Below are 24836 nucleotides of genomic sequence, written 5' to 3'. Positions count from 1 at the left end.
TGGATCTGACTGGAATTTTTCCAGAGGAAAGGTGAGTGAGGTCATATCTTTTATTGGAACAACTTCTGCTGACAAAAGAGACAGGCTTTTGAGTCCTCTGAAGAAGAGCTCTGTGTAAAGCTCTGTCAAAAGCTCGTCTCTTTCACCAGCAGAAGTTGGTCGGATAAAATGAAATGACCTCACCCACAAAGTCTCTCTATGATCTGAGACCAACACCAATGGAATTTTTCATTCAGAAATTGGTGTGATTAAATGTGGCTCTTTCAGAACTGGAGATTTTTTTAAATTAGAACCTTGATTTTCACAAAAATTGAACAGATTTTTATGATTTGGGGTTTTTAATCATTGACCTGCTTATTCATTTTCACTTTTAGAAATGATCAATATTTCAGTGAAGCAGATTTCCCAAAGTCACAAGGCGCAAATGGGATTAGAACACAGACTTCTCAACCCCCTGTCCTCTTAGCACTAGATCATACTCTTATGGTGTTCCTTCCCGCTGCCCCCCTCATCATAGCTTATTGTTATCCCAGAGTGAGAACTCTCTGAAAGAGTGAATTACTTCTTTATATATTGTACAGTATCTAGCACAATGGGGACCTGATCTTTGATGTGGTGCTTCTGCATGTTACTAGAATACAAACAAAAATGAAAAGTCTGCAGAGAATTTGGAATAACCCAAAATAGGCCATTTAGAAAACAAGTGGACTGAAAATTTCTTTTAAACTTTCCATCTAGCTCCATCATCTGCACAGGCAGCCCCATAGGCACACCACCGTCTCACAAGCACAGGTGCCTAGGTACACATCACTCTTTCTTGCTTGAATCCTGATACACTCAATCCCGTGTAACTCAATCCCATGTATACTCAAAAGACTAGCATGCTGGGGACTACGGCCAATGCTGAATGGTTTGAATGTTCAGCCCCATGTTCAAAGCATTGATCGTCTGCCCTCAAGTTGCTTAAGAATTGTACATAGCAAGATCTATCCCCCAAAAAGAAAAGCCATGATCTTGCCTGCAGTGTGCGCCACATAATGAAACAGGTTATTAGGAACAATGGTTGGTTGTTGAATTGCCCTCCCTACACACACACACACACACTGTGCGGGCATTTGGTCTTACTCTTCTAGACCCACTTGGGTCTATAAGATTGTCTGGAGAAAGAAAAGGGTCTCTTTAGAAGCCATCCCCCTGTGCAAGACTACGTTTGCCTCACCAGTGCAAGACTACGTTTCTATTTGTATATGTTGGAGGAAGGGTTTGCACGTTACCTGCTTCGAGTGACAGCTCCTTGATGCAGCACCCATTGGCCGCTACTTGTCCCTTGCAACCCTGATTCCATTCCCCCAACCCCTGCCCCACCCCATCCACATAACAGAAAGAACTTAAAACACAGCAAATGGCCCTTCAGCCCCTTAGAGACTAACAAAACATGTAGATGGTATCACGAGCTTTCGTGGGCACAACCCGCTTCTGAGACATAATAGAAAGAAAACGAGGAGAGATGTGCACCATTGTCCTTCCATTCATCAGCGGAGAAGCCAGACAGCAGGAGAAGGGGGAGCGGGACCAGAGATGTGCAGCTGAGAGCCAGGCTGTAATCAGCTCTTTTCCAGGCAGTCCTCTTGAATATGATGTTGTCCATCAATATCAAACTGCTCCTGTTCTCTTCTACATGCCAATTGCTCTTCCTCATTTGGAAACTACCATCAGCCAGGCACCAGGATGGGTGCAAACTAGCGACAAGCTGTCGGGTTGGCAGGAGCTTGGTGTACTAGACATGCTGGGCCACAGGCCTTTCCTTGCTTTGCTGCTTATCCTGGCCAATGGCATTTGCAAGGCAGAGAATATTTCCCTGAAGAGCAAGGCAGAGGAGAAGTCATAAGTCCTGGCTGGAGCAGCTGGGAGCAGTTTTATATTGATCACTGGATTGGAGAGCCCTGTGCTGATCTGGTGCCGCAAAAGTGGTTGTACTCCCTGATCTGAAGGGCTCGCCTGCCCAACAGAAACGGGAGTTAGAGAAGGTGTCCTGACCTGGTCGGCCCCATGCCAGTCACACAGAATGGGAGGGCACAGGGAGACCATTTGCCTGCAAGCTTCTCTGGGGCCTGAGTGTGATGAATGCAGGAGCAGCACAAGCTGACATTCTTGGTACCTCATCTCCGCCCCATTCCTTTGATTAAGCTGGTTGCATGGACCCTTCGTCAATTCTTGAGCTGCTTGGGCACTTCAGTTCTCAGCCAGTCCTGGCTCTTGACACCCATTCCACAGACTGCACCAGGAAAAAAGGGTGTGTAGTTTGGTTTGGGATGTAGGCAGAGGAGGGAATTGTTCCTTTCCAGGAAACCAGCAGGAAATGCCCAAACTTTGCCATTGGAGCATGAGGAACTCTGCCTGCAGCCTTGCTGCTATACAGTACGCTCTCTGGCATGAGGAGGCAGAGTGCTGCAATTACACACGTGCCTCCCTCCTCCCCCTCTGACTTTAATGAAAACCACATGAACAACACAAGACAGAGAGGGGAAGCTTGCTGGGAAACCCGAGGCTGTACAAACAATTGGCTGTTAAGCTAGCAGCGTGAGAGCCTGGCAGATGCCTTGCCCTATGGACCCATCCTGCCAGGGACCTGGATCTGCCTCCAGATCACTGTAACCATACACCCTGGCCTCATGTCACGGCTCAGATGAGTCAGGCTACATGGTGGGGACAATAAGAGGATCAGAGTACTGGCAATCACAGCACAGAGCCCAGAGACTAAGATTCCCTCTTGAATGCTAGACATCTGAGGCAGTATATGGGAAGCTTGCCCTGCCGTTTTCCAGCCTAAACCTGCTCTGGTATAAAAAGGACTTGGTCACCGAGAGCTGTCAGTTCGTCACTTTTCTCCAGCAGTAAAACGCATACGTTGGTGTGGGGGAAATCTTCCATTTCATTTTGTGAAATGCAATAGTGTGTAGTACAGGCTCAAAGGCTGCCATTACTGCCAGTGAGATTCACCCACCTCTGAAGGAACCAACCCAAACTCTGCAGTGTTCAGTCTGTTAAGACTGTTCTAGAAAAACCATTGTGGCTCTGAACACACTTGTGTTTGCTTATGCAGTATCATGGTAGGTCAGCTGCCCAAATAGAACAGCATTGTTCTAAGTCTCTCAATGGCCTGCAAGTTACTCGGATGTGGCAAACTAAGTCCTGGGTCTCGCTCCAACCCATGTCCCTGCAGAACCTCCCCATAGATACACCAGATTTCTGCCTCCATCTTTTCTGCCGAGTCCCAAACTCTAATGAGGCTGGTCCACAATTCATCTGTGGCAGCGTGTCCAGCGGTGATCACCTCAGGGCAGAAAACTCCTATCTGATGGTCATTGAGCTGCCACTATACAGCCTCAAATACATCTGTCTGAAGGGATAGATGCTCGTAAGGCCCCCAGCACTACAGTATCTGAATACCACACAATCTGTGTTTATCCTCACAGCACCCCATGAAGATGGTATTAAACCTTATCCACCAGCAACCATTTCCAGAGTACATAACAGCAACTGTATTGGTCTTACAAAACCTATTAATAATTCATATTCATGGAATCACGGAAATGTAGGGCTGGAAGGGACCACGAAAATCATCTAATTTAGCCCTCTGCCCTAAGTAATTCTAGACAAATAGCAGTCAGGGATGGTCTCTAATCTGCTCTTAAAAGCCTTAAGTGACAAGTATTCCACAATCACAAGCACATTCTCCACTCCATTGTCCAAGTCATTAATGAAATATTTAGTAGTACTGTACCGAAGACAGACCCAAATAGATGTGCACCGATTTGTCAAGAAGTACCATATATTAGCATATTTTATCTACATATGTACATACCTCTTTTTGTAGTGCACTTACATAATAGAGAGGTAAATAGTACTTTACAGATGAGTATCAGCCCACTGATTGACTTGACCAAGGTCACAGAGGAAGTCAGTGGCCAAGTTAAGAACTGACTTCAGGTTTCCAGGTTCCAGGCCAACCCCCTAACCATAGAACAATCCTTCTCTCCTTATTAGCATTGCTAAAGAACTTATTATACTAGATTCTCTGGCAGAAATCCCTCTTTCCCTAATTCAAAAAATACTAATGTTAAAAAGGATTCTGTTTAAACTTTCTAAACCAATTAAACTCTAAATCAAGACCAAGCCTGGAGCATTGCAGCCAGAAAGGAGAATTTTTTCTGAGAGAGACTCCTGAGTATATGAAAATAGGGCTTAGAATGAAGGTCTTTTGACACTCCCAGGATTAACTGAGTCAATATATTCAAAAGTTTCAGAAGGGTAGCCATGTTAGTCTGTACCTGGAAACAAAAATAGTCTTGCAGCCTCTTAGAGACTAACAAAAAAATGTAGATGGTACCATGAGCTAATGTGTGCACAACCCACTTCATCAGATGAATGGGCTCCATTCATCTGGAGAAGTGGGTTGTGCCCATGAAAGCTCATGATACCATCTACATTTTTTGTTAGTCTCTAAGGTGAATCAATATAGTTCTTCAAAGCTAAATGGTCACCATCTCACATGGCCGTGATAACATACTGTTTCAATCATGGGATTGCCAATGAACAAGAGCAAGAAATCTCTGCTCAGTCTCTCAAGTATAGTATGACTAGGGAAGGGTGTGTTTGTGCTTAACACATCATTCAGGCTCTGCGCTTCCCAGCACATTTCCCTGTTACACAGTGTACTATGGATGCTAGCTACCATACTTAAAGCTGGGTACTTTCACAATGGCTCTTGTTGCTAATGCCACACTCGCCTTCACTGTCCCTCTACTAAGGGAGGAAGTTGTGTAGAATAGTTGCAGGAAGAGCCTGAAATCTGGGGTTCTGGTCATGGTTTTGTCACTAAGCCTCTATGTGATATAGGATGTGAGAAATACCTAGCCCATCTCTGCCTCAGTTTTCTCCCCTGTAAAATGGGGATATTTTCCACCAGCTTCATAGGAGTATTGTGAGGCTTAATTGTGGTCAAATGCAGAGAAAGCCTCACAGGTAAGATGCAGCAAAAAGTGCGTCTTGGCATTATTAGGTTATTCTGGGGCCAATTAATGGAGAAGACACAAGAGAGAAAATTCACCATTTTCTACTAATCTTTCAGGTGAACAAAAGCGATTATCTCAGCAGAAGGTTAATCATTCAAACAACCTCAGCAGCTGAAGCACAGCCTCAGCACTGGAATGATTCAAAACAATTCCATATTGGTTGCTGGATTCATTATAATTTCTCAACATATGCATTGGGAACAAGCCGTGTCTACAGAAATACTCCCCAACGTACACAATTCACTAGCCGCTGCTTGCAATTAAATTCTGTTAATGAGATCTCCATTCATCCTACGGGGCTGAGTATTGCCTGGCTGTAGTTCATTGAAAATAGAGTTAAGGCATGGCTCGGATTTTAATTGATTATTGTAGATACCACCAGGACACATTCTTAAGGCCGGTCTGGTTTGTATGATGCTCATACAATGTAATAAAGTATTTAAACAAAAGCTAATAGAGGCCCAAGGCTCTGTTCTGATATCAGAGTATGTTGATCCAGATCTGTGCATAGAAATGACAATTTACAGCGCCAGATTAGCCAGTCTAGGCTCTGAATAGAAGGGAGAGGGGTAGGTTCTGCATTTGTGTCCAACTCTCCCCAGAGTAACAGGCCCCTGGACATTATCTTTCACATCAAAGAGAGGATAAGAGAGAGGCACTATACTACATTGCCTGCCACTGGCTGGAGGAAGGGAGGCTCCTGGTCCTTCCTGAGTTGTAAGCAGACCTACAAAGCACAAGCCATGTTAGCCTTCACATTATCTTTTGGGGTGGGGGTACAAATGAAGAGTAGCGGAGGGAAGAAACCAATCCTATAAATTAGCATATTTAGAGCATATACTCTGCCTACCTGGACATGACCTAACTGTTGGGGCTCCCACCCTTTCCCCTGAAAGACTATTTCATTATCTGACAAAGCCTAGTGGGTTATTCAGCCAATATTTCCCTTGGCTCATTTTTGCCTCATTGCTCTTGGTTGTATCTCAGAAATATCCTAACTAGTGCTCACCCTCTATGGTCTGTCAGCAGCTTTCGGAGAGGTCTCCTGTCTCCCAGGTGGGGTGGGGGAGCAGGCAAGGTGCTGTATACATAGGACATCATGTCTTTTGAAGGAGTCTACCCATCTCCCCAGCCTGCTCTGACTTTGCTCAGAAGTTTTCTTTGCCTCTGATTGCCAGACGCAAGCGGGTGGGGGAACCTCAGCAAACTCACATTTTCCCCCTTAAGGGGCTAAAAATATTCTGAAATTATTGAGCTGGCAATCACAGTTATAATAATGTGGAAATGATCCCATCGGGCAAGACAGGCCAGCTGTGTCATTACTGTGCCTGGGATGAATCCTCAGAGAGGCCATTACGCCATCAGTGGGCAATTACAAGGCCTCTAACTGCGCTCCCTGTAATAACAATACTTAACCAAGCTCGGCCTGACAGACTGAGCTGCAGCCCTGCTGAAAGACTGGGGGATGGGCAGGAAGGGGGCCTGACTAGTATCTAAATACCATTTTCTTGCTACTGTACCGAGTAGTGTTTGCCTGCCTCCTATAATGAATAATTCCCAGTTCTTTGCTCCTCTCCCCTTCCAAATACACCTCACTCCTCCCACAAGGCATTCCTTTCAGCTCCACATTTATCTCAGGATCCAGCTCCAAACTTCCCTGCAATTTTGAAAGCCTTCCACAATCCAACTACCACCCTGCACCAGCTATTGCCAAGGTTTGCACCCACTAGATGGTTAACCCTAAAGCCCGGATCACTGCCACTTGAGCCAAAGGAGTACTCCATTATCTGTCAACAGCAGCAGTAGGCTGTTACCCTCCATGAATGAATCCCTACAGAGGGATTTGTAACATACTGAACCTTGGTCACAAATAAACTTGCTTTAACCAACCTCATGGTCAATGGGACTCGGGACATTTAACCCCCAGTGTAAGTAGAACAATTTCTATTGCAGTCAGCTTATGTCAGAGCTGAATTGGATCCCCTTTCTTTCTTAGTTCCCCTATTATTCATTCTATTTAGCATCTGTGTCCTTTCATTGTTAAGAGTGAGTTCCTTCTCCTCCAAGCTCCTGTCTGTTGCAAGAGTCCACCCAGCTCTCCACCTCACCTGAACACATCTTTTTGCTTCCACCCAGCTGGCATGTGGGTTCCATCCTCCAGTGAGATTTGACACCATTGTGGTGAATTACATTTTTCAGGATTACTTTGTTTTGCTTGGCATGGAGGGGGCTGCTGTGCAACAGGGGGAGGGGAAGGGAGTTGCTGATTCATTGCAGCTGTTTAAACAATCCGATCACCTCATCCTCTCTTTTCTTTTCCTTCCGAAAGCCCTACTCAGCACTTCAAGGCCAGTCTGGGCTCCTGCTTGCTTTTCCTCTCCAGCTTCTGAGGGTTATGGCAACAGCAGCAGCAGCAAATTATTTGGCATCATTTTCTCTTGCAAGAATTCCCCACCCAAAGAATGCAAAATTCAAACTCAAACCTCAGAGATCAAGCAGAGGCACCATTCCAGGGGCAGGTACATTCACATCTACAGTGCTGCTGGCCTTTGCAACTACCTTAAGAGGGGAAAGCAAATCCCTGCCATCCAGCAGCCTTAATCTGGGTTACAGTCTTTTATGGTTTCTTCCTGAGAGAGCTGCCTGGAGGGGACATATTATCAGTGGCTCCTGGGATCAATCACTACGTGCCAGGGACAGTGCTAGTTCTTCTTCTTCTTCTTTTTTAAGTGATGCTTTGGCAGGACCGAGCCATTTCATCTTGGGAGGGGAGGAAAAGAATCCCCTCGGGACCAGCAAAGGCCATGACTTGTTCCATTGCAAATAATGGAAAAGAGATGTGGCTGCCAAAGGACTGCTACAGTGAAGCCTGGAGCCAACTTCCTCCCTGAGGAACATCAGAGAATCCTGGTACATGCTGAGGGAGGGGATGGCTTTGGAGCCATCTCCACAAGTCCCATGGATGCCAGAACAATAGATCCAGAGGTTAGCTAGTCGTGAGGAATGTCTGTATGACTTGGGTCCATACTGCCCCCAGTTGGAAGGGGAAAGGCACAGAAAAGGTTAATTTAATGATCTTTTACGAGACATGTAATGAAAGTCTCCTGGCAGGAGCAGGGAATCAGCATTGTATGAAAAGCAAAACTTTCTGAAAGGTCCAGTGGAAATGGCAATGGAGTGTGCTTCAAGAGACCTATGTTCTACTCCTGGGTTGGCCATGACTTGTGCAACCGTGGGCAAGTCCCTGTACCTGTATTTCCCCCTCTTGGGGCAGTATATTTGTACATTTACTAGCTCAAATGGGCTACGGTCTCTGTGGGGGTCTACAGGTGCACAGTAAAGCAAATACCAGATTAAATACTACAGCGATGAATACATTAGAACTGAAAGGCAGACATTCCAGCAGGCCTTTGGCATGTAGAGACACAGATGATGCCTCAGATGTCTACAGGAATATCTACTGACTGGCAGCCAGGCTCAGAGGTTTTAGGCTCCCCACTGAGCAGGGAGTTCTGAGCCTCAGGATCATGAAGAGGGAACTACACTGAGCCAGACGTGAGGCTACAAGGACATGGGCCGGAGCGAGACTTCTCATGCGTGTTCCTGCTTTAGGAAACGGTCTCTGAACGATTTGGCTTTTTTCCCCTTAATTCTGAGAAGAGAAGGAAGGGTTGCGGAAGCAGAGCCCTTCTGCACAGGAAACCAGCATGCAGCACCTAGCTCTAAAGGAAGTGAGGTCTGGGATGGAACTGACTGGGTATCTGGGAGATCCCACTGAGGGAGAGCAGAAGGCAGGAAACAAGAACCTGCCCATTACCAACCCTGTATTGGCGTTACCCCAAGCATTGAAGCAGCAGTGTGCATGCAGGCCCCTGCTGGGAAAAGGGGGCAAAAGGGGCAGTTGCCCCAGGGCCTGGAGCTTCCAGCTACTGCAGCAACAGAGGCTGAAGCCCTGGGCCCCTTACAATTGGTGTTTGACCAGTGTACCACTCTGCTGAGCTCTGAGGGATTGCGACAGGGCATGCCATGGTCTGGGCATTGTTAAGGGCTGACTGCCCAAGGCCCCGCCCCTTCTGCCCAAGGCCCTGCCGCTTCTGCCCAAGGGCACATAGCTGCCTCCCCCTCCCCCAACCCCCCCCCCCCCCACACCTTAACTCAGAGCCCATGGTGGCTGTCGACCCTACTGCTCGGATACTGCTGGCAAATCCCAGCAGGCACCTTGCATTGCTTGGGGCTGATCTCTGAGGTCTGGTGCATTTGTCTCACTGTAGCAGAGCATTGCATGGTGTCCTTTGGGCTTCTTTTGTTTGAATGGCAGAAGCTCTGGAGCTGCCCTCCCAGGCCTTCAAGCCAGCGTCCCCACAGCTTCTGAAAAGTCCCAGCTTCAGAAAATGAACACGCAACAATCTTCAAATACTGTGCAGCAGCTGCCCTTCCCTTCTCCATCCCACCCCCTTTCTCCTGCCAGCGCCGCCTTGGGGTGCTGCATTCACTTCCTGCTCACTCTAGGGCAGCAGTACTCAAGCTGCAGCTCACAACCCCATTTTATTGAAGTCACCTCCACTAGCATTAGATTTGGTGGGGCACCGGGCCAAGCTCAAGCCAAAGCTGAAATCCAAATGCTTCAAGCCTAGGCAATGGGTCTCGGGTTATAGGCCCCCACTGTTTGGGGTGGCCAGGCTCAGGCTTCACTCCCCGTTCCTGGGGCCACGTAGCAATTTTTGTTGTCACAAGGAGGCATAGTGCAATAAAGCGTGAGCACCCTTGCTCTGTGAGTTAGCCCCAAGCCAACAGCCCGCCCCCCCATCCAGTTCGCACAACATCACTGACTCTGGTCTGCCTCTTCTCTCCCTCCAGTGCACACAACATCCACTTCTGGCCTCTGGCAAGGTCATTCAGCACCTCTCCTCCCCTTTCCAGGATACAGTCCATGAACAACACTAGGCAGCCTTCTCAGTCCCTGCTTCACTGTTATATCACACCTTCAGCAGATGGTAGGGGGAATCAGGGCTCACCATCTTCACTGGATTCCAATCCAGGGTCCTTCACATCAGGGCTATGTCTACACTCACGGCTTCTTGCGCCAGAAATATGCAAATGAGGCTAAGCGTGGAATATTGCCAAGCCTCATTTGCATACCTAATGAGCTGCCATTTTTGCAGAAGAGGCTCTTGCGCAATGCCATTACGCTGATTACTTTTCAGGAAGAATGGCATTGCACAAGAGGGTTTTTGTTGCACAAGAAGGGGCAGTGTAGACCACTCCTTCTGGCACAAGAGCCTCTTCTGTCAAAATGTCAGCTCATTAGGTATGCAAATGAGGCTTGGCAATATTCCATGCTTAGCCTCATTTGCATATTTCTGGCACAAGAAGCCACAAGTGTAGACATAGCCCTACAGTTTTGGTCTTCCTTTCTCTACCCTAACTGCTCATTTCCTGGACTGCTTCTTACTTATTTACTCTGGTCAAAAGCTTTGTTGTTTGCAGCTTAATGAGCTGATGGGGCCCACTTGGCCTAATTCAGCTCTTGCAGGGCTTTTATTGGAATCTCACCCCATCACAGATGCATCTCCAAAGGAATTGAATAATCTGGGAACCAAAGCTATTTTCACTGTATCTGATCTTCTGAATAGCTGACATTTTCACACATACCAGAAGCTGTGCTGGAGTACAGGTGTAAATTGTAAAGTTGTGTGTGGAGAGAGGGAGGGGTTAACGCTGAAAATGGCTGAAAATTTAAGACTTGGCTGGTAACAGACCACAAATCCCTGTGGTAAGTGATGCTATTCTAAACAAAAAGTTCTCTCAACTATGCTTCTAGCTGTTCTCAAATTCCACAGACATTCAAGGCATCAGAATGCCATTTGGAACTCTTGTGTGATCTGGTTGTGTTAATTTGTGTGCGTGGAAGGTTGTTTTTACACCAGAAGTTGCATGGATTTGTGCAGATGGTGACTGAAGCAGTCTGTCTGCTATCGCAAAGAAGCTGTGTGTGCTCGGGGTTACAATGTGTGTAGGATGGGCTGATTTGTGTTTAAGGAAGGTTGTGCTGGGGGGACTAGTATTGATTTGTGCAGGTGGTAGTTAGGCATTCAGGTGTGGTGGCTGGGTCAAGTAATCCACCATCTGTGCACTCTCCCTCATACAGCCAGTTAAAATGTTGCATGCAAATGATCTGTAAAGTGAGAGTGAGGATTGACTGAGTTACCGCTGGTCTCTTGCTGATTTAGGACTCTTGGCATGGCACAGACATGTGCCTTACTGTAGCTGTACACTGCATGAGTGTCATTTGTAAGGTCAGAACAGTTGAGAACTTAAAAACTGGATGGCACCGGCCTATGAAACCCCATGATACTTCAGCCAACTGCCAGTCTGCATAAAAAGAACTCTCAGACGTACTTGTAGCTGCTGTCATTGCTTCACACTGACTCAACACACCCCGTGGGCTTCAGAAGGAAGGAAAATCATAGTATATAGATTATGGTGGCAGCAGGGGAAGTGCCAGGAAAACAGAGGGAATGGGAATGCCAAGTGAGCTAAAACAAAGGTGTCAGACTTGTTCAGTGGAGAGGGCCACATTCCATGATTAGTTATAGTCTGTGGATCAGCATGTACATTAAGGACTGTATAGCCCCTTCTCTCGTCAGCAGACTGCCTGCTGAGATCAGTGGGCAGTTGGCATGAAGATGGAGGTTAGACTCTGACCTTCCTATAGTATCTAAACATCCAATTGCTGTTCTTTATTAGTTGCTTTAGTATCACATTCCATATTATTCAAATGCTACCGCTCTTCCTGCCCTTTGTTTCTCTTCCTTCCCCATCCTTCCTTCTCATCATCTTCTTTGGTTTAGTGTCTCCTCTGTCCTTCCGGCGGCATGTCCTTTCCTGTATTGATTCACAAGTCTTCCTCATTCCAGGGCTACTTTCTTATCCCTCCCCCACTCTGTGATGATCAGCAAGGCAGTAGTGACTGTTGCCATCCTGGTATCATTTTAGTTGACACTCCAATGAATTGACCATGGGACCCAGGAGTTCATGCCTCTCTGAGCCTTTAATGGAGGCTGTTGACAGGCTCAGAAAGGCAACCCTGCTTCAGTTTACTGTCACTGTACTTAGGGCATGTCTTTGTACCATCTCTGAACACCATTGGCCTAGAATATGCAGGAAGTGTTCTGCTCACAAAGCAGCAGTGCAGCGGGTACTATTTGCTTTCCTCCTCCCAATCCGTTGGTCCCTTTTCTCATGGAGGCTATGGGTTTGCAACCCCATTATTTCCAATCTGGGGAGCAGCAGCTACAATCCTATGGTATATTTATTTGGGCTTCTCAGTCAACACAGGCTTTCTTTGTGGCTTTTATATTGGTTCTGTGGCGCTGTTTTCAAACAAGGCCATTTCTCCTGACCACAGGCTTGTGGTCTACTCTTGATAGCACTCATGTGCAAACAGCATGTCCCCCAGGACGGTAATGCAGCACAAAATGGATGTTTAACTGGAGCTGCTGTCCTAGGAGCGGCTGAATTACATTACACTTTAGCATAACAAACAGCTGATGTCAGCAGTGGTCAGACCAGGGCCTTGTTTATTTGAGTTAAAATTTTACATGGCTCTTTTTGGTAGCAGAAGAGTGAAAAGGAGCTCAGTATCTGAGCCACAGGCATTCTCCTTCCTTTCCCATCACCCCAGGGGCGACGCCAAGATGGTATACCCCATCTTTGCTCTGCCTTGCAGCCACATACATCTTCTGCTAGTTGCTAGTGGAAAGGGGATGGAAACATAGTAGGAAGCTGGGTGAAACTGAAATGAAGTTCTCTAGTCTTGAACTGATGGGATCCCACTTTGCATGGAAATATTTATCTTTCCTGTAATAAACAATTTAGGGCTAGAATTGTGCACTTCATTCCAGCCCCCTGATGTCACTAGGATTGCATGAGTAGAAATGAGAGCAGAACTGATTTCCTCTGGCTTAAAAGACTGAGTAAGTCATTTGGTAAACTGGTCACTAGAGGAGTATGAGAGGGGAAAAAAGTGCTTTGTTAATAAGGACTATTAACATTAGAAATGTCTCTTCAATGGGTTTTAAACTGTATAATTAGTGTTCTGTGTCACAGAATCGGTGACTTTCTGTGACTTCTGCAGCAGCCCTCCAGTCTGGACCTGAGAACCGCCTGTCCCCAAGGTGGTTGGAACAGCTGCTGCTTGGTGACCCCCTGCAGCTGGTGCCACTGGCCCCAGGTCCCCTTAGCAGTGCCTTCCCCAGTTGCAGCCCCTAAGTGCCCCTCAGCAGCAGCCTCCCAGTATTTAGTCAGGACTCTTTCTAGTCTAGTCATGGACAGGCCAAGAGGCATGGCTTTTTGTTTATTGCCAGAGATCTGTCCCTAACTTCTACTAAAATTACCTGACTAAATCATAGCCTTATATGTATTTTTTCTAAATACAGTACATGGTTTTGTTGCAGCTTTAGCAGCCTAAGCCCCAAAATATTTCTGTTGGAGAGGCAATATAGGCAGGAGGGACACTTCCCTTGGTTACCCAGGCTTGTGGAACACCTTGCTAACATCTGCTTAGGGTGAGGAAGCTTTGTACCTGGCTGCCAGGGGTCAGCTCCCTAACCCAGGCACCACAAACACTCTGTTCTCAGCCTACACAGGCCCCATTGGCTCTCTACAGGTTAGCGATAGGCACACCAAGCCCTTTGAGCTTCTTCCTGAAATATCCGGACCCCGTTCCACTAGACACTTGCTTCCTAAGAAACAGAACACCCCAGCTTACCTGTTCCATAGCTAATCACAGCTCCATTGAACACATGGCACTTCACTAAACATTGTTTAACAAAGTTTAAAGCGTCAAGTAAATAGACAACAAAAGCAGTGGGACCAAATGGTTACTATGAACTAAAATCATGTCACACACTCTAGAGCTGAGACTCAATTAACAAGATATGCTTGTGTCTAATACACTATGGCTGTGTCTAGACTGGCCAGTTTTTCTGGAAAATCAGCAGCTTTTCCGGAAAAACTTGCCAACTGTCTACACTGGCCGCTTGAATTTCCGCAAAAGCACTGTCTTCCTACTGTAAGGAATCAGTGCTTTTTGGAGAAATACTATGCTGCTCCCGTTCGGGCAAAAGTCCCTTTTGTGCAAGACTTTTGCACAAAAGGGCCAGTGTAGACAGCTGAGATTTGTTTTCAGCAAAAAAGCCCCGATCGCGAAAATGGCAATGGGGGCTTTTTTGCGGAAAAGCATGTATAGATTGGTACTTTTGCGGAAAAGCGTCCGTGCCAATCTAGACGCTCTGTTCCAAAAATGCTTTTAGCGGAAAACTTTTCCGTTAAAAGCATTTGCAGAAAATCATGCCAGTCTAGACGTAGCCTATTGCTCTTCAGCACTTCACAGCAAAGGTGCTTGTGACCCCTTTTCATGAGATGCCGATGGTGGTGGGTGCCTCTTCAGTGCAGGATAAAATCATGCCCATCTTTCCCCCCTCCCCTTTTTTTTTAAAGGCATTAGAGGCTATTTGATCTCCTCCCCCCAGTTTTTGGAATCTGATCCTCGGGTTCCTTGGGTCTTGATAAATCCTCAAGCCTGTATCTGGGTCAAATGGTAAACATAGGCTGGGTTTACAGATGTCCAGTGTTCTATACGCTGATTGAGTTAGCCCACAGGCTCTCCCAACTCAGTTGACAAAATTAACTTTAACTGTTTGGGATTCTAATCTTTTCCATTTTACGCAATGCAATCTATTTTCTGTACAACCACTTTGCAATGACAGTGTGACAAGTGGTCTACTAGCTCTTGTAGAGACCTCATTTGACACCCTTTGGGTACCTATTATGTAGCTATCAAACCCAGGGGATTTCTGGAACACTCTATGCATGCCCTCTGCCAGTCGGTACCTAGAAGTCCCTGGGTCAAAACAGGTCAGTCTCCATTGGTAACGTATTGTAACTACCTAGGGCTAAAGGGCCAGGTTCTTCTTAATGGCAGGGCTTCATCCATGGTACTCTTAGAGATGTTCTGTGGGTCTTTTCCTGTTTAGTAAAGTTTCTCTATGACCCATTTTCATCTCTTGTGACCAGCATTCAAGGTCACTGCTTCCACCAGCACCAGGAGGCAGGAGATGGCTAGCCAATGAGTGTGCATTCTGATGCTATCATGAGCATAGTTTTGTATATGTGGGAAAGTTTTTTCAGTATATGTTTTTCTGCTATAACTATACCTAAAGAACGTGCCCACTCTACACCCCATTGTTTATGCGGACTTAAGCTACTGCACATGTGAATTATTGGGCCCACACAGGTTGGTGTTTTCTAAAAAACTGCCCAGCATTCTGGGCTGACATCTCAAGGTACAGAGCTATCCAGAGGCGAGCTAGTAACTGCAAGTTGTCCTTACAGGGCAGGATGTGAGGTTAAGGGCAATCCTGTGAAAAAAGGCAGCACACAAAACCAGAAGACATGCAGTGTTGTTGTCTGTTAAGAGGGTTGCCTAGCCTGTCAAATGATAGAAGGGTGGTAATGTTATACCTCCTGTATGGGCAATCCTGAGAAGGCCTCATTGCTTTGCATTGTGCATGCCAGAGAAGAGCATTATCTGTACCTTACAAGCTGTTTTATCATAGAGTTGCTGATCACCACAAAGCAAGACACATTTGGGCATAACTGGTCTGATCCCATTTTGCTGGGGGGAAGGGGAAGGGTTACCAATGCTGAGGGCCCGATGAAAGATATCCATGGGCTTCTGTAAGTTGAACAGCCATGAGTGCCTTTAGAATCTCTATGCATTAAGGCAGCTCTTTGTAGCCTCATTTAGACAATTTACCTCATATTCCAGTGCACATGTAAGATGTAAAGGTAGCTATAACCTCAGGGCTGATCAAAATACTTTTTTTTTTTTCTTCTTCTCCTTCTGTATCAGCAGCTACAGTGAGCATCTGTTCGGCAATGTGTTTGGCTTGTTCACCCATAGTCCTGGCGTGCTATGAGCAGCAAAAAGCAGGAGAGGAGCACAGTATGCAGCACCTCAGTGAAGTACTCTTCTGCTCTACAGATGACTTGCAAGGAGTCAACTTGAAATCTAGTTTCTCACCTCGATCATTAGCACAGCACCTTCTGCTTCTCTGAATATTCCTTAGTACAACAAATAAAACACAATAATTATAACGTCAATAGTGCTTTGCATTGAAGGATTTCAAAGTGCTTCTCAAATAATTACTACCCCCATGTGCTGAGTTAGGTAAGTGCTCTAACAATACTTTGACCAGCAAGTCCTAATTCCCAATTGCCATTTAAATGTGCCCTGCAACCATTTGGAACTATGCTGGCATCTAGGAGAGGCTGCAAATCATTCTGCTTCAAAAGCACACGACCCTTAACACTGGCACTAACATAGAATTTCTGTTGGTCAAAAAAGGCCTCTAAGACACATCAGAGCAGTTCTGGTTCCACCACTAGATTCAAAGAGGGGAACATTTCAAAGGCCACGTTACTTAAAAAATGTCAGACTTTATGGTTCAGGGTAGGGGGTTCATTTCTCTTATTTTATTTGTCAACTAATTTTCCAGGGGCAGAAATAGGAGGGAAAGTTTTTTAAAACGGTTTTTGAAGAAAGTGGGAAAACAAACCAAAAACATTTGTAAAGAGAAAAAGAACAATTTTCTTTAGCTTTCTTTTGGCTTTAATTTTAAAAATGAAATTTCAGTCCAAAGTTTCATTTTAGTCAAAACTTCAGCTTTCATTTTAAAAAGTCTTTAGGCGAAAAATCTTTTGGCAAGTACTAGTTTACACACACTTTGAGTTCCCAGTTAACTGAAACCTTTCAGTAGCTGAATGAGTTAAAATGGATGCACTCCCTAACCTGAGCACTCTTATTTTGCATCAGGAGTGCTCTTTTTCAATGTTATTTAAGTCACATTCCTTATTGACTTAAACAAAATCAATATAAAATCACTCAATCCAAAATAAGAGTGTTTACATTTAGGGTTGCCAGATGGTTTCAACAAAAATACCAGACATGCTTGACATTACATCACAATCTACATTACATCTTATTTAGAAAATATCGGACATTTATATTTTCTCAATTTGTTTCCCGAACAGAAAGCTCAGATATTGGACTGTCCGGTTCAAAACCAGACACCTGGCAACTATTTACATAATGATGCCACAGTAACAAAGAAACAGACTCAGGTAAGCCAGGGCTCAAACTGTGTGTAGCTAAGGCCTAATTAGCCACGGGAATGAGAATATACGAACTAATTCCACAAAGGTATTTAGACTCCTAAACTCCTTTGAAATCTATAGAAGTTAGGAACCTAGATAGCTCTGTGGACCTCGGCCTATGGTTTTATATCTGTACTCCATCTTCTTCCCCCACTTCCTCTCTTTTCCCACAGGGAGCATTTGCAAGGAATAGTGATTGCTTTATGCCCTTGTACTACTCTGATTCCAGCCCTGTTTCTCAATCTCTGTCTCCCCTGGGAACTATTATTACCATTTTTCTCAGCCCCACCCCCAGCCTGCCCTTTCCTTTCACTATTTAATTTCCCCGACTTTGATCTTCTAATTGTCTATTTCCCGCTCTAGACCATTACTTCCCTGTGTGCTGGCTGCTGTCCCGTGACTGCTTTCTTTTCATAGCTTACTTTAAAATGTAAACATGAAATGGCACCCAGGAGCATGGATTTAAATTATGAGACTATATGAACTAGGAAGGTGGTGAGATGCAGGCAGGGGTGGCTGTGATAAAAAGCATTTGCAGAAAACAGTTACCTAGCCTGACAGACTTCCTATTTAGCTGATTTTGTAGTTTTTGGTGTCAGGGGCAGTAATTAGATAGACATGGTTCTAACCCTTCAGTCCGTGTTCCCACTAAGGCCATTTCTTCTGCAACTGTACAGGATCTTGCAGCATCCACTCCACAGAGTCACATGACAATGTCTTCTGTGAGAAGGCACATCAGGCGCATGCAGCCTGCGTAGAACGGCTGTGTAATAGGACTCTGAGAAGTAACCAAGAGACTCCACCTGACAAACAGAAAATCCACTCACACTGGCATCATCTACGTACACGCAAGAGCTGTGGGATCCACAGAGAGGGAAAGGATTGATTGATTTACCACTGATGTCATCATCCCACTGGGAAGGAAAGATCAGGTGCAGGGTAATGATTGGCCTGTCACAATTCAGTACTACCCAGCATTATTCATAGTATATAAAGCAACAGCAAAGACAACAGGAAAAATGGCCAGAAGAGTCAGGGGAAAGAAGAGAGAAGGCAAAGTGAAGGTAGAGGAAGAAAAGGATGCAGAGCAGCAACACTGATAGCTAGCTCATGTTCATAGTAGGACAGTCCAGGGCAGGGCTACTCAATATGTGGCCCATGGGCCGCATGCGGTCCATGGGCCATTTCTTTGCAGCCCGCGGTGTGGTTTTGGTTTATGCAGGGCTCAACACGTGGCCCACGGGTGGGAGCCAAAACAAAAAAGTAGCCAATATAATGGTCGTCTGTTGATATGCCTTTTAGTAGTTAAATTCCTGGACTGTCGTTCCTCATTAAAAGTGCTGTCATATAGGTGGAAATTGGGTAAATATTGCATTTTATTAATATCAGTGGAACTGACTTAAATGGGGCCTGTGTGTTGTGTAGTCTTGCCTTAAGATTTGTATTCATGCCCGTCAGTGTGAAAGAAGCTATTTGCATGTACATGCATCCACACTTAAATTATGGCCCGCGGCATGTGCTATGAGTATCATTGTGGCCCTTGGGGCTTTCAAAGATGAGTCCAGGGGCAAGATTCTTTCCATAAGATCTACCTGCATCACAGCTGCACAGAATATGGGGCAAGCCAGACAAACAGTTCGTGGCTGCCATGCAGAAATTGCACTGGAGAAAGGTGCCTGGGAACATGCCTCCAATGCTGGGAAGGTTCCCACAGCCGAAATGGAAATGGAATCCATGTAACGCAGAGCGGGACCAACCAAGGTTGGAGAGCTCTGCTCGCCTGAGAGATCCTTTCCCCTCCAAGCTCATTCCCACAATTTAGAGGGGAGAAAAAAATCCAAAATTGCAATGCAAATTATTCACTATCATTTTTATAGCAGCATCTGCTCACTTGGGTCTCTTCCCTCACCTCTCATCTGTGAGTTGCCTGTGAGATGTAGTCACATGCTGTTCCTTGATTGCTCCTGGATAGTGGCCTTGCCCCTCCATGGCCCACTTTCTCCTTCCTAGATGCTGCCAAAAAGCAGTTTCCCAGAATGTTTCTTCCCCAGCAGGAAAAGCAGATGAGAGTCCTTTTGACCTGGGGGCCCTAGGGAACTGTTAACCCTATGGATTTTGATAGAAGTCAAATTAAGAACATATAAACATAGAAACCTCCACAGAGGTGCTGCTAGCCCATTGGGAGCCTTAATCAGGAGTATTTTTGCCCACCTCCCATACTAAAACAGGCACGTTCTTACAATAAAAAGCACATAAGGGGGCCCTCCTGAGCTGTTTGGGGCACTAGGCAAATACTTATGCCTAGCTCCGGCTCTGCCCTCCATGGCATGATTTGGTTGCTGTGGAAACAATCATGTCACAAGGAGAAGACTGATGCTTCTAGTAAAGTAAGCAACCGCAAGGCTAGATGATGATAACAATAATAATCCTTAGCCTCTTTCAAGCCTCTTACATAGACTATGAGCTCAACAATGGAAATGGGTCAAACTATTTTCATCAAAACTTTTTCACTGAAAAAAGGGTGGGGGGGCTCCAAAGGCAATTTTTTGTGGAAAATTTCATTGTCATTGAAATGTTGGTGCTTTGTGGAAGAAATTTCAAATGAATGGTTAAAAACTCTATTTTGGGTTCAAAATAGCAAAGCAAAATTCTTGCACACTTTTTAGGTGCCCTTCTTTTTCTAGTGGGAAGTTTTTTAACGTGAGAGAATGGAAGGAATAACAGAAATATTCAAAAAAAGTGTAGTGTTTTGAACATGTGTGACCCGAGCTGTCGAATAATGGCATGACAGTTTTGAAAGAAAATAGAAAAATATTCTTTAAAAAAATATTTTTTCACAAAACTTCCCCTAGTCTTCAGCCAGCTCTGCTCAGCAACCTTGCAGAACAGGTGGGACAAGGAGAGATTAATCAATAGTGATGTGTTGCAACCGCACAAGACAGCAGCTGTTTAAAATCACAGAGAGGCACAACAGTTGTGTAACTTTATTAGAAAACAGCACTATTACCATGTGTTTTAAGATCGGTTTATCTGAAGATACAGGATTAAAATAGCATTTCATCTGGCTCGATCAGCTGTCTATCTAAATCTCTGCCTAAGAATTATTTTTTTTAGGTAGAGCTTCTGCCTATAGGTTACACCTTTACAAGCAAACAAAAGCATTGTACAGATGCTAACATTTACAGGCATGACTCTTTGTTGCCATGAACTGCATTGTAGTCATTTACACACCAGAGAAAAGTGAGTGTAAAAGGCCAACATTTAACACTCATTTTGCACTTGTGTAAATCACTACAAAGGTTCAGGGCAACAAGGAAACAGTAAGGTTATGTCTACAGTGGCTACAGCAGCACATCTATTGCGCTACTGTGGTGTAGACACATCTTATATCAATGGAAGAAATGTATTAATTGGCATAGGTAATCCACCTCTCAGGCTACGTCTAGACTGCAGGCTTCTTTCAGAAGAAGCTTTTTTCGGAAGAGATCTTCAGCCAGACCTTTAGGTCACCAGTTGCTACTGAGTGCTGGTGCCGGAGCCTTGCAAAGACATGCACTTAAAGGGACACCCCGGACAGACGTTTCTCTGCTTCTGCTGTGTGCCTGCCTACATCTTCGAGGGACAGCAAAGCTCTCACAGTGCCTGCTGTGGTTGCCTTGCTTTTTGGATGCCACAGCTTTTCTCTTGGTGCCATGGAGCCAGAGCTGCCCTCGGCATGTGATGGCCCTACACAGCCATGCTGCAGTTTTTGCAGCACTTTGTGCCAGCTGCCATCCTGGTCCTGCATGAGCTCAACTCCAAGCTCATTCTTGGGACCCTCTTCTTGGGTAGGGGAGCTGTACTCTGGCAACTGTACCGTATAGTGGAGAGGCATTTTTGGAGGCTGGACACCAGTTTGGACTGGTGGGACCAACTGGTCATGGAATGGTGGGATGACCAGCAGTGGCTCCAAAACTTCTGCATGTGGAAGGCCACCTTTTTGGAGCTGTGCACCTAGCTCACCCCACCCATTGGAGACGCAACACCCACTTGCGGCCCACCATCCCCCTGGAGCAGCAGGTCGTGTTCACCATCTGGAAGCTCGCCACCCCAGACAGGTACCAGTCGGTGGGCAACCTGTTTTGTGTGGGGAAGTCCACCATCAGGGCCCTCCTCATGGAGTAAAGGCACTCTGGGGCTGCAGTCCCTGGTGGGGAGGGAGGGGGGTCCTGGAAAAGTGGGTCCCTCAGGAAAGGGGGGTTGAGGAGTGGATTGGTAGTGGGGGGGAGAACCCCTTTGGGGTTGTGCTGTTCCACCCTCACACAGGCCTGCTGCTGGGGGGAGGTCGCCTCATAGGGGGTGGCCCCAGGGGTGTTTAGGGGAGGAGAGGAGAGGGGGGCAGGTACCTCCCAATGGCTCAGGCACTCCCTCTCTCATTCTCTGTTTTGTGTGTTTGTTTGTCTCCTTCTGCAAGTTGTGAAGGCCATCAACTGGATCCTGCTGTGGAGGGTCATCCGCCTGGGAGACCTGGAACCAATTGTGGCTGGATTGGTTGCCCTGGGGTTCCCAAACTGCACTGGAGCCATAGATGGGACCCACATACCAATCCATGCACTGGAGCATCGAGTGGACCAGTATATTAATAGGAAGGGCTACTTCTCCATGGTGCTGTAGGCCCTGGTTGACCACTGTGGACACTTTACAGACATTTTTGTGGGGTGGTCAGGCAGGGCACACGCTGCCCGCATATTTCGGAACTCTAGCCTGTATCGAAAGCTACACATTCTTCACCCGCCGTGAACTAGCAGTTGGGGATCTGCTGATGCCATTGTGCATGATGGGGAATGCGGTTTACACCCTGATGCCATGACACCTGAACCCCAGCAGGGACCAATTTAATGCCTGCCCGAACCAGGCCAGTATCCAGGTCAAGTGTGCCATCAGCTGCCTCAAGGCATGATTCAGGTGGAAGCTGACCCACCTGGTGGGAGCATGTTGTGTCCTCCACAACATTGTGGAGAGAAAGGGGGAAGCCTTCCTCCCGGAGTGGGGGGCAGATGCTGGCAGTGAGAGGCAAGCCTTCGAGCAGCCACGGACAGCTGCCATCTGCCAGGCCCATCAGGCCAGGGTGCACATCTGGGAGACCCTGAGAGAGAGGTTCTCTCAAGGACCCCAGAAAGTCTCCCTGGGGCCTCTCCAAAAGGGGCCTGTGGTTTGCTGCCCCATCCCTTTCCCAACACAACCTCTCCCTTTACCTCTTCCCTGACCTCTCAATAAAAAGCACTTCTCAGGCTGCTCCCTGAGAAGGCTAGGGGGTTTGTCTAGAAAATAGAGGGCACCATGTCGGTGTAAGTGGCAACAAATCAGAAGATCCTTGAGTGAGGACAGAGAGACTAGGCGAGGCTGGGAGATTGGCCCATGCATAGGCTCAGACAAGAGGATGGGTGAGCAGACTAGATTGTTTAACTGAGAGTTACCAAGCACTTACCAATATGGACTTGCCAAACACTTCAGTATAGTGTGCGGGGAAAAACCTTCCTGGTGGAATGAGTCTAGAACAGCTGGGATGGATAGCTAGCAGCAGGACTGAGGTTGTGTTCTCTCTGAGCCAGAGATAGGAAGGGTGGAAGTGGACCAAAGAAGTGCCAGAGAGGATGATGAACCCTGCACTGGGAATGAGCATTGGCTGCCAAGGGACAGCAATATGGCCTGGATAAAATCCTGAGCACTGTGCTAATACTAGAGTTTCTAGTTTGAGCAATGCTATCATTGGCTTGTCGCACTGCAGGTCTGGCTGCCACCAACCTGCCAGTGGGGTTTTTTTTTTAAATCAAAAACCATTATGCACCACCAGCTTCCTCCTGTGCAGTTCAGCTGGGACAGTCAGCCCCCGATGAGCTCATGATTGATTGCAGGGCACATGCTTTCATTGACTGTGTGTTATGGTGCATCTGAATCTGACTGACAGGAGATGGATATGTTCAAGCTTCTGTGAACATTGGTCAACAGACTAGAACAGGACAAAGCCTGGTTTGAGTGCAAAGTATGGAATCGTGCTGCTTAGCAGATGCAGAGTCTCACGGGGACAGTTGGCACAGAGTTTGACATCACCTCCCAGGGAAGCTCCTCTGAGGGCTAGAGCACAGATTACAGCCAACCTGAGGGACGAGGCAGTGGTTATTTTGGTATAAAAAGAAATAGTTTCAAATTAAATGGTGTAGCTAGAAAAATGGAGTTAGTTGCAGCTATGGGCAAGGTGGGCCCCTGATTCTTAACCCCTTCATAAGAGTAGCAGTGGGAAATTAGGTGAATGAGTCTCTAACTCTCTTTGCAGAAATATAATGCCTGGACTTCCAGGATTTAAAAAAAGAGTCCTCTCCAGTGACATGGATTCAACCTCCCTCCCATGGCAGCTTGTTCTATTGTCTCATCCTGGAAGTTGCATTGTTTCTATAACGAGTAGTTCTGTGGCACCTTAGGCTAGGTCTAGACTGCAGCTCTTTTCTGGGATACTAGAGGTATCCCGGAACAGCTATACCATGTCCAAGGAATGTATCTGCTTTTTTGAAATTTTTTTGGAAAAGTGGACATTCTTTGGCCATCCCTGTAAGCCTCGTTTCACAAGGAAGAAGGGATGGCTCGAAAAAAGGTTTTTTCCAAAATTTGGCACTGTACAGATGCACCAAATTTCAGAAAAGCCTCTTTCAAAAGAAAAGCAGAAAAAGATACGCAAATTGTGAACTGCAATTTGCATATCTTTTTCTGACTTTTCTTTGTAGTGTAGACCCAGCCTCAGAGACTAACAAAAGTTATACCATATCATACACAAACCCCACTTTATCAGATGGTCTTTAGGAATACAGTATATAGCATCCAGAGGGCACCTTTTCCCCTTGTATAGCTAAAAGCCCAAGTCTGCAGTGCCATTACTGGTTGTATCTCAGAAGCTGGTGAGCTGTAACTACTGAAATATTTGGAGATATGGGACTTGTGCATTGGAGTGGCTGCAGGAGGAGAGTAACAATTCAGCAGGCGTTTGCAGGAAAGGCTACATGAGGGAAGTGTGTAATCCACTCTCACTCTGATTCTCTATTTTATTGAATTGTTGGGGTGGTACCACAGGAGAGAAATGAGAAGTGATGAGGAAAAAAAAAAAAAAAAAAAAAAAAAGACTCTAAGCAGAAAGATCTACTAGCCTGTGGAACCACTGGGACCTACCATTTAGGCTGCTTTCATTGTCAGAATTTTTCCCAGTCTAGTTTTGATTATAGGAGACAACCATCCACTGGCCAGATGGGGATCAACGAGATAACCTATCGTAATAGAGTGTGTCCTTCTCTAATGTCTATGACATGCATATTATACACAGCCTACAAGCAAAATGCCTGGAAATTGCACTAATTAAACATACAGGCTGATTACTGTCTCATTTAGTTCCTGCCTGGGAAGAGGCCACAAAGAAGGGATTGTGAGGGTCTTAGGGAAGTGCAGAAAGGTCATTCCTTTGGCTTTGGATTCTTGCACACATGCTGGATGTCTGGGGAGAGCTGGACAGAGGTACCA

At 46.1% G+C, this 24836-nt stretch overlaps 1 protein-coding gene across 1 annotated transcript in view; it reads left to right on the top strand.

Moving 5' to 3' along the window:
* LOC142829163 (uncharacterized) overlaps positions 1–16329 on the top strand; it is a 45849-nt gene extending 29520 nt beyond the window's left edge. Inside the window, exon 5 of the mRNA XM_075927533.1 lies at positions 15991–16329. Coding sequence (XP_075783648.1) covers positions 15991–16196 — 206 coding nt within the window. The 3' untranslated portion in view covers positions 16197–16329. The remainder of the gene's footprint in view (positions 1–15990) is intronic.
* The last annotated feature ends 8507 nt before the right edge of the window (positions 16330–24836 follow it).

The sequence above is a fragment of the Pelodiscus sinensis genome, chromosome 4 (assembly GCF_049634645.1).
Source record: "Pelodiscus sinensis isolate JC-2024 chromosome 4, ASM4963464v1, whole genome shotgun sequence".
In the NCBI taxonomy this organism is placed as follows: Eukaryota; Metazoa; Chordata; order Testudines; family Trionychidae; genus Pelodiscus; species Pelodiscus sinensis.
This window is presented reverse-complemented; position numbering and strand designations above follow the sequence as displayed.